The sequence below is a fragment of the Panonychus citri genome, unplaced genomic scaffold (genome assembly GCF_014898815.1).
Source record: "Panonychus citri isolate SS breed McGregor unplaced genomic scaffold, ASM1489881v1 Contig00138, whole genome shotgun sequence".
NCBI classification, from domain to species: domain Eukaryota; kingdom Metazoa; phylum Arthropoda; class Arachnida; order Trombidiformes; family Tetranychidae; genus Panonychus; species Panonychus citri.
Window position 1 is genome coordinate 422,918 of NW_026515543.1, and position 17,489 is coordinate 440,406.

The 17,489-nt window shown below is 31.0% G+C and overlaps 5 protein-coding genes across 5 annotated transcripts; 2 read left to right on the forward strand and 3 right to left on the reverse strand.

The window, feature by feature from the left end:
* The first annotated feature begins 1,572 nt into the window (after positions 1-1,572).
* LOC128393139 (dnaJ homolog subfamily C member 11-like) lies at positions 1,573-5,200 on the forward strand. Its single transcript, XM_053353268.1, has 10 exons — positions 1,573-1,785; positions 2,067-2,196; positions 2,285-2,863; positions 2,937-3,061; positions 3,145-3,227; positions 3,296-3,412; positions 3,494-3,968; positions 4,053-4,182; positions 4,310-4,595; positions 4,851-5,200. Exons 1-9 carry the CDS (start codon positions 1,705-1,707, stop codon positions 4,333-4,335), a joined length of 1,746 nt encoding a protein of 581 aa, XP_053209243.1. The 5' UTR covers positions 1,573-1,704; the 3' UTR covers positions 4,336-4,595; positions 4,851-5,200.
* On the reverse strand, positions 4,601-9,432 carry LOC128393141 (F-BAR domain only protein 2-like). Its single transcript, XM_053353270.1, has 6 exons — positions 9,230-9,432; positions 8,379-8,912; positions 7,818-7,915; positions 7,216-7,557; positions 6,674-6,903; positions 4,601-6,579 (listed from the first exon to the last, which is right to left on the reverse strand). The coding sequence occupies exons 1-6, from the start codon at positions 9,284-9,286 to the stop codon at positions 6,530-6,532; spliced, it is 1,311 nt and encodes a 436-aa protein (XP_053209245.1). The 5' UTR covers positions 9,287-9,432; the 3' UTR covers positions 4,601-6,529.
* Positions 9,433-9,598: 166 nt separating this feature from the next.
* LOC128393138 (ATP-dependent RNA helicase DDX55-like) lies at positions 9,599-11,876 on the reverse strand. The gene is given in 3 exon segments (XM_053353267.1): positions 9,599-10,714; positions 10,717-11,485; positions 11,617-11,876. Coding segments are annotated over 2 exon segments (1,836 nt in total). The 5' UTR covers positions 11,617-11,876; the 3' UTR covers positions 9,599-9,647.
* A 128-nt stretch (positions 11,877-12,004) lies between these two features.
* LOC128393145 (PHD finger protein 10-like) lies at positions 12,005-13,931 on the forward strand. The gene is made up of 3 exons (XM_053353273.1): positions 12,005-12,163; positions 12,342-12,812; positions 12,900-13,931. The coding sequence occupies exons 2-3, from the start codon at positions 12,347-12,349 to the stop codon at positions 13,709-13,711; spliced, it is 1,278 nt and encodes a 425-aa protein (XP_053209248.1). The 5' UTR covers positions 12,005-12,163; positions 12,342-12,346; the 3' UTR covers positions 13,712-13,931.
* Positions 13,740-16,594, reverse strand: LOC128393146 (pleckstrin homology domain-containing family F member 2-like). The gene is made up of 7 exons (XM_053353274.1): positions 16,165-16,594; positions 15,894-15,958; positions 15,547-15,754; positions 15,298-15,426; positions 15,104-15,210; positions 14,547-14,993; positions 13,740-14,255 (listed from the first exon to the last, which is right to left on the reverse strand). Exons 1-7 carry the CDS (start codon positions 16,178-16,180, stop codon positions 14,076-14,078), a joined length of 1,152 nt encoding a protein of 383 aa, XP_053209249.1. The 5' UTR covers positions 16,181-16,594; the 3' UTR covers positions 13,740-14,075.
* Positions 16,595-17,489: the final 895 nt, after the last annotated feature.

Below are 17,489 nucleotides of genomic sequence, written 5' to 3' on the forward strand. Positions count from 1 at the left end.
GAAAAAGGTAATACGTTTGGGTTGAGTTTCCATTTGATTGATTTAATTGTTTTGATTGTTTGATTTTGTTTTGTTTTGTTTTTCCTTTCGATCTTTTTTTTTTGTTATTGTCACAGATTGACCACACCATTGGTCAGTTAACTTCGATTGGCATTAGGATACAACAAACCCGAATCAAATTGGCAGTTCTAAATTTCCTTGAATATGTTACCCAGAGAAAATATTTCACCATCTTTGGTGATCTTGAATATTCATCAAAGAATCTCCTTAGTGTTAGTTGATTGATTCTAATTGTTGACAATATTAATTGGTCCTTATTTTGTTTCCTCCATTAGGTGACCATTGAAAACGCTGCTCTCTTATTACTCCTTGTGGCCAATTTGGGGGTTCGACAGATATTCTGATTGTCGTCTTGATCGTTGTCCTTTTATCTTGTAATTAACAAGAATACAATTAGAGATAATCAAAGTTTATCTGTGCAAAAGAAATGATTCATTTTTTAGTTACATGTATTATATTACCGCTGTATTAGATAAACATTGAACTTGAAGATTGGTCAAATTTAATTGTGATAATCAATGAGAAGTGTTTCAAATTATATGATGAATATTCATCTTTTACGATTTCGTCTCTTATTTACAACCGTCCATTCATTTGAATCACTCATTTCGACATCATTCCCTGATTGTTGTGAAGTTAAATTGCTCTCCGATGATGATGATGATGTTGTTGCTTGTAAATTTGGATCAGTATTTTGAACAGCTGATGGTTGTTGGTCATTTGAGAGAACCATTCTCTCCATACTCTCAGTAAGGGTTTTATTTTCCTTGGCCAAGGCTTCCTTTTTTAGACGATTTAATCGTTTTCGATCATCCATTATCCCGCACACCGAATTAACTTTACCAGTTGACCATAATAAATGATATTCCAACAGTTTATCAACAAATATATCCATCGATTTATCCATAGGAACAAAATCAAACTCGTTATCAACTATTGCAGCAACATAATTGTTTATCTCGTTTTTTAATTGCTCCTCGGGTGTAGTTCGAAAATAATCAAATAAAACATCACCCATCCAAATTAATTTCTCACCCGCTTGCCGACCACCAGCTCCATAAACTTCAATCACATGTAACAATTCAGTCCATTCGTTGATAGATTGTTTTATGGCCTCTTGGAATATATAACTAGTATTACCCTCATAAGTCATAATTAAACAAATTGTTCGACGAAACAAAAAAAAAGAATCAAAAACACAAATTTAATAGAAAACAATTAGAGAAAATTAAATTCAATATTCCAAATAAAAATTAACCTTCTCATCATCTGTTGGAAAAATGATGAAACTCCTTTGGGGAACATTTAATTAGAACAAAATGGAAAACTAATTATTCTTTTCTGATTAATTTTCTTTAATTAGTTAACGATTATTTAGAAAATAGTTTAATGTTGATTGTTGAGATTAAGGAAAATTAATTTAATCATTAGATGAAAAGATTAATTGTTTTAAAGAAGGAAAATGGATTAGAACTTAGGAGATGGTCCCTAACACGAGGATTCTGTTGATTTTTTTTTCTTGGTTTCTTGTAATTCAATGTTTCTTTTAATTTGATTGTTGGACTTGATTTTTTTCTTTGTATTTTAGATTAATTGTTTTTGTTTAATTGTTAATCGAGAGTTTAACTCTTCTATTTTACATTAATGTCATTTGAATCGGTTGATGAGCAGAGTGGAAGACTGATTGAAGATGATTATTACACTTTACTCAATCTTGATCGCACTGTAAGTACATATGAAGATTTTAATTTTCCTTTTATTTTTGATTGTTCAATTATAACTGAATTAACTTTCATTTAAATTGGGTATAAGATTGTATTATTCATTAATATTTAGGGTGCAAATGTGCTAACTATATTATGTTAACAATTCTCTTTTTTTTTTCTCTTTGAAAATGATTGAGAACAATTTTCTTATTCTCACCGGTATTTTTTTTCTTCTTTTTTTCTCTCATCATATTATCACCTGATCTTCAATGCTCATGGATTATTTTAACCTTTCTCCAGGCAACTGTGGACGAAATTAGAGATTCATACAAGAAATTTAGTAAAATCTATCACCCCGATAAACACACTGATCCTCTTCTCAAGAAACAAGCTGAAGTTTTATTTACCAAGACCAAAAAAGCCTATGAAGGTTTGTCTCAATTTATATAATTGCAAGATCTTTGATGACCTTAGATGACAATTGATTTTTTGGTTTTCTTTTCTATTCTTTTCTAAAGTGCTAATTGACCCTCACAAGAGAGCTATTTATGATACCCTTGGTGTTAAAGGTTTGGAAACTGAGGGATGGGAGATTGTCCAGCGAACCAAAACACCAAATGAAATTCGTGAAGAATATGAAAGACTGGAAAGAGAGAGACAAGAACGTCGTTTACAACAACGAGCAAATCCAAGAGGAAATATCACCATAGGAATTAATGCCACCGATTTATTTGAAACTTATGATTTCGATGATGGTGAAGATTATGATGATGATGATGAAGGCTTCTTTTCACTGGCTAATCTTGAAATTAGCTCAATGGAAATTGATCAATCTTTAGATGCACCATTAACAACCAAAGATACACTTTCGTTAACTGGTAATCTACAAAATAAAAACGGCATCGGTGGTGGTGCCTTTGCCACAAGCCTGCGACATGTTTCATCACCGACATCTTGGTATGAATATCAATTTACCGCTGGTCAAGGTCCACTTTTTGGTCTTAAATGGTTTCGCTATTTAACTAAACGATCATTTTGTACCATCAATGGTCTATGTCACTATAATTCAGGGGAATTGACTCCCGGAATCGAAGTTGGTTAGTTCATACATTTATCTCCAATCACCAGAAGAATATTTATCATATTTAATTACCTTTTCTCTCTGTATAGTTTTGTATCGTCATCTTGACAAGAATCTCGAAGGATTTTTAACTTGGAAATTTGGATTAGAAAGTTGTGTCAATACAACAATCGCTTGGAAGAACCCAAATCATTCAGTTATCAGTCGAATTCAGGTAAAACAAAATTTACCCTCCACAACAATTTAGTTATCATGCTAATCATTAATTTTATTGATTTAATTCTAATTCCGATTTAGTTTGGTATTCCAAATACATTCATCTCTATGAGCTATACCCGTAACTTGTCATTCAATGATACCAAAATTAAATGTGGAATCAAGTAAGTATTCAAATGATAATTTACTTTTCTCTGACAATTTGAAGACTAATTTAAATCATCTAAATCAGAGGTGGTTTCTTTGGTGCGATCGTTGAATATGGCTGGGAAACTCGGATATCACAACATTCAGTGGCTGGAACCACTCTATCTATTGGTACAAAATCCGGTGTATCATGTAAATTAAGGTATCAAATTGAATTCCAATCAAATTGATTAACTGTTATGTCAGAATTTAATTTAATTTTCTTCTTCTTTCTCTTCCATAGATTGAAACGAGCAAATCAAAGTTATACTTTTTCCATTCTTCTCTCGGAAAGTATTATACCTTCACCCATTTTCTATGGAACTCTAGTTCCAATAGCTGCCTATTTATGTGCCAAATCTTTTGTGATAGATCCTTATAACGAAGCGGAAAAGGAAAAGGAACTACGAAAATCGAGGAATGAAAATTCAGCTGAAATGATTGTCAAAAGAAAAGAAGCTGAAACTGCTATCGATCTTATGTCCGAAACTTATCATAGAAATTGTTCTAATGAACGATCAAAATCTGGTCTATTAATCGAAAGAGCAATTTATGGTTCCAAGAAAAGTATCACTCTTATTCTTGAGAATGACCATTCAATGGACTCAACATCCACCTCTTCATTTTCATTATCCCAATTAACGGATATTCATGATGTCCGAATACCTTTACAGTGCCTTGTTCAAAATAGTAGTCTAACATTACCTAGTTCATCAAAGGTAAACTAATTGTTTGTTAATTATTCTCACGTTTAATTAGTTGATTCATTTTCTTTTAAATTGTTTTTCTCTTCCCAATAATAGTTCAATTTACCAGGATTCTATGATCCATGTTTTGGTGAAGACAAGGGATTGTTGATACAATATAAATTTAGAAATGATAATTATCAAATTGTTATCAACGATGACGATAAATTGAAAATTCCATCTCAAAGTAAGTGTTAATTGTTAACAATTATATCGCCAATCCACTTAATTGTCCTTGATTATTGATTTATTTACTTATTAATTATTCATTTTCAACTAATAATTGTTATTATTTTTTATCCTTCCCTTTTCAGATCACATTGTTAATCCTGGTTTTTAGATTTATTTACTTAATCATGATGATAATGATAGTAATTAACTTTAAATTGTAAATTGGATCAACTTGATCAATCCATCCAAATGAAGTCAACAATTTCTATCACAATTTGATCTTTATCATGATGATAATGATAATTGTTTAGAATTGATTATTATTATGAAGGACAAAGAAAAGGAAACAAAATAGTAAACAATCAACTGAACAATGATCACTTTTGATTAAATTAACTTTTCTTTTCCAATACAATCAACTGAACAATGGTAAATACATATTAATATATTTTTCTCTTTTATTTATAAATATTAATTCAGTTCAAATTGTTAGCAATTGAGAGGTTTAAAGAAAAGTTCTCTTTCTTTTTATCTTTCTTTTTTTCTTCTCTCAAATCAATACAAAAATTAGTGAGATACAATTTACATTGTGAATTTGATTCGATTCCTTCTGATAGTGTTAATTGTTGTTAATAACCATGAAATTTTTTCTCTCTCTCTTCCTCTCTCTCTTTGAAAACAAAGCATCAGATTTAGTGTCATCATCATCATTACAATTAAACATTACCATTTACAAATGGATTTAGGAGGAGGAAACGTAAAGAAGGAGCAATTAACAGGTTATTACAATTAAAGTGACTTATTTTTTGTGTTTGTGAAGAGATTACAAAGAGATTAGTTAATATAAGATTAAAATGAGCAAAAAAAATCAATAATAATAGATTGATAATCATACATGTACATTGTAAAATTTTTTTAGACAATTAAAATTAGACGATAGATTGTTGTATAAGAAAAACTTATTAAATTAATTGTTACACTCGTTTTACCTTAGATTAGATCTCATTAATAACACTTAGAAAAAGAGAGAGAGAGAAAGAAATAGATTACATTGATTGGATTATAATTAAAAGGAATGAGAAATATATATAGAGAAAAGAAGATTAATTAATTATGGAAATTAATTGATTTTCAATAATTCCACTGAAAAAATATTTCGGTTTCGTGTTATATAAATGTGACTAGTTTAAAGTAAACGAGTGTTAATTTATAAATGGTAACTTTTTTCTTTCTCAATCTTTCATATTTTAATTAATTGTAAATTAATTTAATTATTTATCAAACTCGACTTTGTCGTCATACTTGAATTTTTTAGAGAGAGAGAGAGAGAGAGAGAGATGAGCATGGGAGTGGGAGGGGAAAGATTCAATTATTGGAGTGTATGAATAGGAAGAAGAAAATTAATTCATTGATCTTAATTGATTGATTGATATTCAGTTGATATTTCAATTGACAAGGCAGATCTATGAGATATACATTGTAAGTGAGAGAGCATGAGAGTTGATTGATCAATTACCAAAAAACAACAACAACAATATCAACAGTTTATGATTATGTTGCACAATTGATTTCGTTCAATGTTGATCAGTTGATTGTTTTTTTTTGCTTCTTGCTCAATTGTTTTTTGTTTTGTAAATTCTGGCAAGTAAATTCATGTTTAAAATAAATACCATTTAACTTAACCAAGAAAAAAGGGAAGATTAGATTGTTGAGAGATACGAGAAGGCGTGAAAGTTGATTAGTGTTGATTTTGGTTGTAATAATGGTTTGGTGTATGATGGGAGTGAAAAAGGATAGGGTGTCTTTGATCTGGATTGTTTGTTAAATTGACATGATTAAGATTCAATGGTGTGAGTGTTTTTTTTGTTGATCATAACAAACACATGATAAAAACCGGTTCATATGCATATAATTTAAATTATATTAAATATAATATTTATATTGCAAAGAGTAAGGGGAAAAATAAGATAACCATGAAACCAGTGATAACTTTGCGTTTGGTAATCAATTTGATTAACTAGTACTTTTGATGACACTTTTCGTGTTTTCGACAATGATTAATGTTTAAGTTTGTATCTTGGTTGCTGATTTCTTACTTTTACCTACTCTTTGGTGAGTGTATTTGTGTGGGGAGGTTATTGTGGGTTCTATGTTCATATGATTGAGATGGAGTGAGAGAGAAATGGGAGCAGAGAGAGAGAGAGAGAGAGAGATGAGGCACTATCATAGGAAGCATAACACACAATGATGGAGAGGGAGAAAGAGAGAGAAACGAAAAATGAAAGGATGAGAGTGAAATTGGGGGATTGATGAGGACGAATCAAAGTGTCTCGACTTTTGGACAATTAATTACATTGATTTTCCTATATGCATGCATAGCTTATCGATGAATCTGCTTCACTGAGATAACGCCCTAGAATGAGAAAAGATAATCATTGAGAGAAAAGAAAATTTTATTAATATGAATTGAGTTTGAGGTGAGAAAATTTTTTTCAATTTATTCATACCTGTTGAGATTTGTTTCTTCATTAACGAGATCCGGTAACCAATACAATTTAAAGCAAACTCTACACCCGAAAAAGTAGCCCCGTTACCGCTGAATTGTACATTAACTGCTCCTGGTGTTGATGGTCCATCGGATACATCAAATTTGGCTTTTAACGATCCCAGACCTTTTCCTTCCGATCCAACTGATACTTCATCAAATTGCCAGGAAATTGATTTTTTCTCCTCGTTCCTGTTAAAGTATTTTTATACATATAAATGAATAAGAATGAAAGATAAAGTTAATTGTGATTAATTTTGATGGTTCATTTTTTTTTCTTCTTCGCTTTCAATTAGTTTGTTGTTTTTTTATCGACTGATTGTTTATAGTTTCTTGCTTAATCACGTTGTTCTAATAGAATGAGTAAAGTACGTAATTAATTGATCAGAGTGAGCAACAGTACCATAAGCACTCAATCATATGAGAAGTCAACAGTAATATGAGTAATAAATAACAATGAGAAGAAAAAAAAATTGTATATCAAACTCGTTATTAGTTAATTACCATGTAGCATTGGGCGTAGTTTTAAATGATTGGACTCCTCCATCAACATTAACACTGAAAGTTACATTTTTTAAAGGTTGAATTGATGATAATGCACAAGCATTGTATTTGTAATCTACTTTCAATCCTGTTGTGGTTGGTTCACATTTCCAATGCGAAACGACCTGAAGAGGACAAAAGGTCGCTCCCCTGGCCTTTAATTGATACTTTAAAATTTCAGCATTGAAATATCGACTATGAGGTGATTGTTCACTCAATTTTTTCAAATGATTTGTTAATCCGACCATATTCATATCGAAACAATATGTATCCGTTTTAATACCATTCTCAATGCTTTTATTACTATAGAAATTGAAAGAAAAAAAAAGAAGCGAAAAGAAAAATTCATATTAGTAAAATTATATAAACAGATCGAAGGATTTTGGTTGATTGGTGAATATGAGAAATTAAGTTTAAGATGATAAACTGGGTCGATGGTGAAGAAAAATAAGTAAACATTTAGAGAGAGAGAGAGAAAGAGAGATGATGATGATGATGATGATGATGATGATGATGAATCAAGATTGAGGCTCAACGATCCATGGTTAACAAATTATACTCACTGCATCACAATATCTTTGTTCGGGATCAATCGCTCGAATCTGGAGCTATTGGTAAGTTTAAATGATAATAAGGCTGGACAAGTATTGTTTGCGAAAACCTGTAAACAGTAAACATTAATAAGTAAATAAAATTAAGAGAAAGGTACATAATGAACAATTGAAGGAAAAGATGATGGAAAGGAAAAAGAATGTAAAGAGAAAACTGTTAGCTTAATTTTTGTTTTTCTGTTCTTTTCTGTGAAAAAGATCTAATAAGTTGGAATAGGAAGATAGAATGTAAAGAGAAAGAGAATGAGGAATATCAAGAAAAGAATGTTGTTTTTCTTTCCTCATAGTAAGATGTAAGTAAAATGTGAGTAGGAGGAAAGAAAAATATTAGGAAGATTAAATGAAGAAATTGATGATGAAAACACGAGAGAAAAAGAAATTTAAAAAGATGAGATTAGGAAGGAAAATTAAAGGAAGCAAATGTTTATGATAATGATTATGATTATGATTATGATGATGTGATGATGGTGAAAATGATTAAGAGACAAGCAAACGGGTCATTTGATACTTTACTTGTATTATGCCAGAAGGAAACGCTATCTTGAGACTACCAATAATCTGAATCCGGCACTTTGATTCATCTGAGCCCTTAAAACGAGCTGAAATACATTCTTGAATTGCCACAGCAATTGGAATCACATTTGTCAGTCCAAGTGTCAACGGTGAAGGTCCTTGGGATGATGATGAGTTCACTGACACTGGAGTCATCCTTACTTCACTTGAAAGACTACCATACGACTTACAACGAGTCATATTATTAGGATGAGAGATAGAAGGTGATATTGAAAGCCTTTTAACTGTTTTCCTAAGCTCAGCAACACTTGGTCCACCATTTGTTAACTGGATGGGTTTAATTTCAAATTTAAATCTTTTCCCTTGTTTTTCATCTTCAGAATCATCATCGGAACTTGAATAGAAATGATCATCCTCTTCTTTACGATTATTTCCAACATCATTACGGATTATATAACCTTCTTCATCAACTTGAACACCATCCGGACCAACAAAAGTGTTGATATTTTGTTTTCTTCTTGTCTCTTTGCTATTCTTTAATTATGTGGACGAGCGAAACAAACAATAACAATTTCAAACCAAATGAGAGAAGAGAACAAAAATTGAAATGGAATTAAAATGATTGGATTGACCATCATCAAGAAAAATCCAAAAATCAAAAAGACAATAACGTTTCGATATCCAGATTCATTTCAACATTTAAACACAAGGTACCAAGAGACAACAGCATAGAATAAAAAAAGGAAAAGAATAAAGAAAAAGAAAAAGAAACAAACATTAATAACAATTTCAAAGTATAAAAGGAAAAGAAAATGAAAAAAAAACAATTGTCAAAATAAGGGAATAAATACCTTAGCCGTCATTCGTCTTATATCACTTAAGCCTAAACTATCTAATACTTTATCCATGGTTGATTATTACACTAGAATCAAATTACTTTAACAACAAAAAAACAAAAAAGATTAAAAAATAAAACACTAATTAACTTAAATGTAGAAAAAAAAATTATTCAATCACACGTAGAGTCAATTGAATGGTTAATAGAAATGAAGAAAAAAAAATTCTTTTCTTCATTTTTGAGAACTGGAAACTTTTTCTTTCCACCGATAGAGGGAAACAGATAACAATCTCTACGTAGATGTTAGAATAGCCTTTTTGCTGTGGAAATAGACAAATGGTCGTAAGTTTTTTTGTTTGGGAATAAAATTGAATTGGAAAAATTAATTCTAATTACAATTTGTTTTCTTTTTTTTATACAATAATTTGTTTTTAATCGATTCCAAAATGTTTATCAAAATCTGATGCACTTATTTTTCCCTTTTTTAGCTTTTTAACCATTCGTGCATCTTCAGCGAGTTCATCAAATTCAACTTGATTAATGAATCGTTTTTTTTTCTTCCCTCTTAATCCACAAGAGTTAATTGTTGCCTTCATTTTAATCCGTTGTTCGGTTATTGGAATATTTTTCTTCGATTTATGGCTAATTGTTGGTTGTTCTGTTGTTTGGCTGGTTGATGATAAACCTTTGCTTTTATTTCGTTGTTTTAATATATTTCTCTGATGGTTAAGGGCAATCTCTTTGTCTCCTGGTTCACTTAATAGTTTGGTTGGACAATTAGATAATTTTTTCCGCAATTCTGGCATAACTGGAACTTTCAATAATCCATAAGCATTTGCCAAGTCAATCCAGTCCATTGATTTAAATAAAAGGGTTGACATAATGTTTTGAGTTGAGTAATTACGAATAAAGGAAACAAAGGATTTCATTGAATTGATATAAAAATCACAATTATCTCGAGCTGATTGTCGTAACCAGGAACAAATTGAATCAGCTAATTTGATCACTTTCTTTGTTGGTACTTTTAATTGGGTAAAAGTAATTCCTTTCTCTTGGCATAAAGTAATATAATCAATCTCATGTTGTAAACAAATTATCAATGAATTACCCTGAGTACCAATTTGATGGCCACTTCGTCCTGATCGATGAATATAATCTTGAATTGTATTGGGTAAATCAATGTTAATTACCCAATCAATTTCAGGAATATCAATACCACGACTCATTATATCGGTACAAATTAGAATGGATCCTGTTTCGATTGATTTAAATTTGTTGAAAATCTTTTGACGACGAGCTTTTAATTTACGGTGAATTTTGAAAATCGTGATTCCGGTTGGTCCAAAATTTTCCAAAACTTGAGTAAAATGATCAACTTGAGCACAAGTTGAGAAAAACAATATATATTTGAATGATGGATTTCGAGAGATAAATTGTATCACAAAGGCCAATTTATGAGTGTTGCTTTCGACTGTAGCATAATTGTTGGACAGGTAGGAGATATTTGGAGTCCAGTTGATTTTAAAAGTGATTTGGTTCCTGAAGATAAACTAGATTCAATTCCAGAGTCTCCTAGTTGGATTGCTTTCTTTTCCTTAATCTCAACACGAATTGGATTCCGTAAGCCCAATTTAACTAATCGACTGATTAGTTTGGTCTGTGTTGCACTAAATAAACCAGTTCGTCGTAATTTAGGTAAATAACTGAGAATTTCATTTACTTCTTTATCGAATCCCATATCAAGTAGAACATCAGTTTCATCGATAACCAAAACTTGAAGATGTTTTCGTAATTTATAACCAATTTGTGGATATTTTTCCAATAGATCAACCATACGACCAGGGGTGACAACGAATATATTTCCTCCATTGGCGATGAAATTTTCACCATCAATTATTGGATTATTACCACCGATGAACAGTTGAGCATTAAGAAAATTGGAAAGTGATGGATCATCGACAAATTGTTTCAATACATCAAATGTTTGTGAAGATAATTCTCTGGTTGGACTGATGATAAGAGCACCAATTGCAAATTTATCGAAAGACTCAGTTTGATATTGTTTGATTAGAATGTCAAGAATTGAAACAATAAAAGCTAAACTTTTACCCGAACCCGTAACAGCCTCACAACAAACATCTTTGTAACCAGTGAATAGAGGGATGACCGCTTTTTGAACGGGAGTCATTTGTTTGAAACCAAATTTATCTCTAATAATTGATAAGATTCTTCCATCAACAGACAAAGAATCCCATGAAAAATCGTCCATCTAGAAAAGAAAATAAAAAAGAGATAGAAAAACAAAATAGAAAAGAAAAGAAAAAATCAACATTGAAAATATCGAAAAGAAAATCAAATTACCAACCTACCGAAAAGAAGAAACAAAACAACTGAACCTACCTTGTTATCCGAATGTCAAAACGATCGAATTTGTTTAGAAACAATTAATATCGAACAACAATTAAGAACAATCAAAAAAGAAAATATAATATCAAAACAATTTAAACTCTCACATGTTGAGAAATGAAATCAGCGAATTCGGGAACTCGGATTTTCGCTTGGATTCTACTCTCTTTTTCAAGTACTTCGGGTAATACAATTAATTGTTTATTCTTCAACTAATCGGTTGATTAAATCAATTTCCTTGTCGAAAACAAACATCGAAAATCAGTTAGTTAGTTAAAAGTTCGAAATAGAATTAAAGAAAGAGAAAAAATTGAAAAAAACATTATCCGGATTCGAATAGAAAATAAAAGTAAAAATATCGGTTAAGGATTCGCCCGAAACCATATGATGAATTTCTGGTTTTCTGTTTATGTTTCAAAATTGTTGTTCTTTGTTTATTTGTGCTAATTGTTACTAATCAATTTGAATTGTTTTTCTTTTTGTGAAAAGATGAGATTCAATTACTAGAAGATATCTTTCGAAGGGATTTTCTCCAATCAATGTAAGTGACAAAATCTGTAATTAGTTCACTTGTCAATTTCTTATTATTATGTTTTTGAATTTTCTCATTATGAGTTATTATTATTGACTTTGATTCTTTTTTTTTTGCTTTGGTTAAACTTTAATTTGATTCTTGATTTTAAATTGTCAATGGAATTTGATAAATTGGGATTTCTTAGGAAATATGATGACAGATCCATCTGACTCTTTACCAGATTCATTTGCAGCTACAAATTCAATTGACCAAAAGCTTGTTTCACTTGAACAAAACGACCAATCAATTGATCATTCAATCATGGAAACCGAATCAATTACTGATTTCGACAATGGTTCCGAAATAGCAAATGAAGATTCCCAGAATAAAACTTTACTCAAAAGATTAGGTCCAGTTATACAATCGGAAGATACAAGACTTTCCTTTGCCGACAACAATGAAGTTATTTTGGCTCCACCGGAATCAGTTGATATGAGGCCCAGTTCCTCATCATGTCCACCCATGGGTCACAAGAATCTAGAAGAAGCCTCAATGGATGAAAGTAAAGATAGTGTTGTATCATCTCAAAGTACTTCTTCCAGAAAACGAAAATCAAACGCTGATTGTCTGGTCATCGGAACCGCAATGACCACCAGATCAAAATCAAACGACTCAAGTAAATTTATAATCCCTAAGAAAATGATCTTAATTTAATTTCTATTCTTCTAATTTATCTTCTTTTTTTTCACCTACTTTATTCAAGATGGTGCATTTGTAACCATAAATGTCTCCTTTCCTGCCGATAAACTCTATGAATATGAATGGCCTACAGGAAGTGGTGACCATTACATGTTACAAGAGCAAATATCTGAATATCTTGGCATAAAATCATTCAAAAGAAAATATCCCGACCTGGAAAGACGTACAGTTGAAATGGAGGAGAAACAATTTCTCAGAGATCAGAATGTTGTCTCGGAAACTCAATGTGATTTAGGATTATTTGCCCTTAAAACCGATGAAATTATGGATCTGATTAGTCGAGATTATCCTGCCAAATATGAAGAATACATGAAAGTATTGGACAGAAGGAAAGAGGAAAATTATGTGGCCACCAAGATAAATAAACCCGCTTATCCAACCGGAAGTGTTGAGAAAAATAAGATGAATGAGATGATGAAGAAGGCGATTAAATCGGTTACCGCTTACAATTCTGAATTAAATCAGTGTAGAAAAGATGAGAGACGATTTTCAATTGATCTACAAACCTATTCAGTTCATTATCCAATTGGTTTGGGTAAAGATAATAAAATGTTAAAGAAAAATGTTGCCACTGGTAAATGTTTACAGGTCGGTAAATATCCGGTGGCCACGATTCATGGACAATATCAAGATTGGTACATTAAATATTCACCTGAGGAATTGAAATATTTCCCGATTAATACTGTTCTTTATGGACCAATGATCTCATCTAAACCTAAACCTGATGGAGAAGGTGAATGTTCATCAGCCAGTGATTCTGCCAGTGATTCTGATAGTGGTTCTGGAAGTGAATCAGAATCATCATCATCCAATTAATCATTCATTTTCTTTTTCTAATTACTGATGATCATTTTACTCTGACCATAGTATGAAACCCATGGCGAATCCATTTTATTTGTGACAAATATCATCTTTTTTTTTATCCTCTGTTGTGTAAAAAAAAAGTAAACAATTTTTACCAAAATTAAACAATACATTTCAAATTGTCAAATTAAAATGCAATTGGTTTGTTTTCAAACTTTGTTAGATTCAACTATCAATAGTAGAGATGATTTAAGATGAATTGTATTAATGATTAACTTGATTTTGTTTTTCCTTTTTTTTGTTGTTGTGATTTGTTTGGTTTTGTTTGTTTGTTTGTTTTCTTGTTAACGGTAATCGTCTCGTGATTTAATTGCTATTATTTAGATTTGCTTGAGTCAATCGAATTAGACTTATTAGCCTGACGATCAATTGAGTTGCAATTAGATTTAATTGTTCCTTTTCCTTGTTTTTGTTGTCCTTTTGATTGTAAAGTTGAATTAATTTGATTGTCTTCCTTCAATTCTTCCGAGTTAAGTGCAACGTTATAAAATGTTGGCTATAAGAATAGAAATCAACAGAAATTATTAGAAATATGATTAGAAATCTAGAATTGATCATCTCAATAGTAAAGATATCAATGAGATTAATTGTTAATTAGATTAACAGTTTGTTTATGTTTTCAGTTAACCGGATAAATGAAACAAATCAAATAAAAAAAAGGGTTGAAGGGAAACTGGATTTCCTTTCATTATTTTTTTTTTCATCTTCTTCTGATTGTAATGTGAGAAATAATCTAATTAAGTTAATTGTAACCTGACCATGGCCAAAGTTTATTGAATCTACCTACTTTTTCAATTTCATAAGGTTCTAGAAGTTGATTTAATTTTTGGTTGATTTCATCAATATCTTCATCGGTATCAGAGGAAGACTCAAGATCTTTGGGATTTTCAGGATTAGATTCAATCTTATTTTGAGCAGAACTGGAACTTGATGAGACACTTGTATTCACCGAATCGGCTAAATCAGTACTTGTTGGTTTCTCGTTACGATTACCGGTTCCAATTCGAGTTGACGTTTTAACAACAACCGTAGACGAATTTGTTGACGTTGAATTATGACCTGTTGATGGCGTCGTCATTGTGTTGGTTGGTGTAACTTCACCTAAACGTTGGGTAACCAATTTATTTTTACAGGTATCACAGACTCGTACCGGTTTAGATGATTGCGAAGGAATCAAAAATCTACTCTTAGAGCAAGAGGCACAAATTACAGCACCACAGTTTCTACAATGATGCTATTAGAAGAAAAAGAAACAAAATTCATCCCATTAGAACTGAATAAATGAACACCCAAACAATTGACCAAGTAAAAAGATTGATTTGAATGACATCGATCACAACATACCCGACGATTAAGCAAAGTGAATTGCATTACATTACAATGCATACAAATTTTGGCCTGAGTATCGGGAACCCAAACTGCTGCATGTTCCCCTGAAGGCCTCGAACCAGCTGAAGAAGGAAACAAAGTAAAAAGAATATAGAAAATTTCGTTAATTGTTTGGATTTAGAATTGAAGGATGACCATTGACCACTCACTTCTTTTGAGAAGACTCTTAACACATTTTTGAATATGTTGAATCCATTCATCTTTTTCTGTCTCTGAACCAGCATAAACAGCGAAAGATCTGGTTGGTGTTTTAATCAACCAACCATATTTAAGGTCACCTAATGATGGATACAAAAGAAGAGAGAAAAAAAAATGTTTAGAACAATAAAAAATAAAACAAATTCTCTTTGGTTGTTTCCAATTCAAGCAACCAAAACGAAACTTTTCTCTTCTTCTACCTTGATTCATATCATCTGGAAAATCTTCTAAAACAACTTTCTCCAATGGAATAATATTCTGTTTAATATACATCTTCTTTCGTACCAATATTTTTCCATAAACAATAATATCATTGAAGAGAAAAAATTGTCTCGGTTTGGGTCCTTTACGACACATTTTGGTTAATACTCCTTCACCGACAAGAACCCGACCTTTTAGTGCTAATGGCTAATAAGAGGAAGAGAAAAGAATAAAATAACAAAAGCAATTTAATTAGAAATGGGTTGGGTTGATTAGAGAGAGAGAGAGAGAGAGAGAGAGAGAGAGAGACACAAATAAAAACATAGAATAGAAAATAATTGATTACCGTTCCTGATCGACCAAAACAACTTTCAATGTGAGCAATTCGTTTATTGTTCACTTCACTTCCAACTAAGGAACCAAATTAGATGACCAGTTGATCACAAGCCGATGAAGAAAAAGAGATTAATTACAATTAGAAGACATTAACCAAACCCAATTGTTTACAATGGAACAACAAGAAACAGAAGAGAAAAAGTTAAAAGGATAATCAGGATTAACCAGAGAGAGAGGAAAGTGTTGTAGAGATTGTTAATCTCTGACAATTTGTAACTCACCTAAAAGGTCAACCATTTTTGATACAATTATGTGTATTCGTTGGTTAATTAAATGATTGTGATGATGGAGAAAAGTAAAAAAGATACACTGTAAATCAACTGGTTAAAGAGAAGGCGGAAAAAATGATGAAAAAAGTTGATTCACTGTGAGAGTGTAAGAGAAAAGGAGAGAGAAAGAAAATGAGATTGAGAGAGAAAGAGAAAGAGAGAGAGAGAGAGAGAGTTTAAATCAACAGGCCAGTGATCAGAATAGAAAATTAAAGTAGAAGATTAAAAGATGACACAAAGAGATGATTTTATGGGAAAGATGGAGAACAATTAAAACAAAGAGAATAGAATAATTTAAGTGTTAGAAGGAAATTATTCTAATTCATTATTGGGAATAAAAAGAAAAGAAAAACAAAAAATGTTGACAAATGTTTTTCTCTTTGACAACTTGTAGGCATGGAAGCTGAATAACAATAAACACGAGAGAATAGAAAAGTTGAGCCAATTTTAATTATTTCATTTTCTTTATTTTGCTTTTAAATTGTTTTCTTTTTCTTTCCTTTTCTCTTGGTTTTCACTTTGTTTCGGGTAAATTGTTGGCTTTTTCTTGTGAGTGGATTAATTGGTTGACAGGTAATTGATTTGGAAGATTTTGAATTGGCTTTGAAGGAGGAAGTTTTTTTTTCTGTTGGTGTTTTTGATTGTATTAGTAGGGGAGTTGGAATATTTTTCTAATTTTTTAAGTTTCTTTGAATTGGATTGAGTTATTTTCTCCAGGTTGGTTTAGTTTTGGTATCGTGTTTTAATTGTTGATGGTAGAGTTTGGATTAATTGTGATTGTGATTGAGAATCGAGTTTGGTTGGTTGTGTTACTCGGGGTTTTATTGGCTTCTTTTCATTTGGTTTGATGATGATTCCATTTCTGATTTGTTTGTGTTAATTGTCATACTGACATGGTCTTGAAGACTTACTGATCTTTCAAATCCAAACCATTGAATTGAATTTAAATTTTGATTGATTATGACAAATTAACAATTTGATGTTCTCCAGTAACCAGAAGACATTTTCGGTTGTAGTCTCTTTGAATCTCCATAAATTAATATAACAATGTGAAAACAGTGTATCAAAATTAAATGAAATTGAATCCTAAACCATATTAGTTAATTAATCAACCTAAATCAAATAAGAAAGTGAACCAAAAGCCAGAAAACTAAAGAGCAAAAAAATCAAAATTATCAATTAAAACTAAAGAAAATAACAGAGAACAGAACAATTATAACCATTAAACTTACCTTAACTCCAAGAAACTCCAATCTCATAATAAATTATAAATGTTT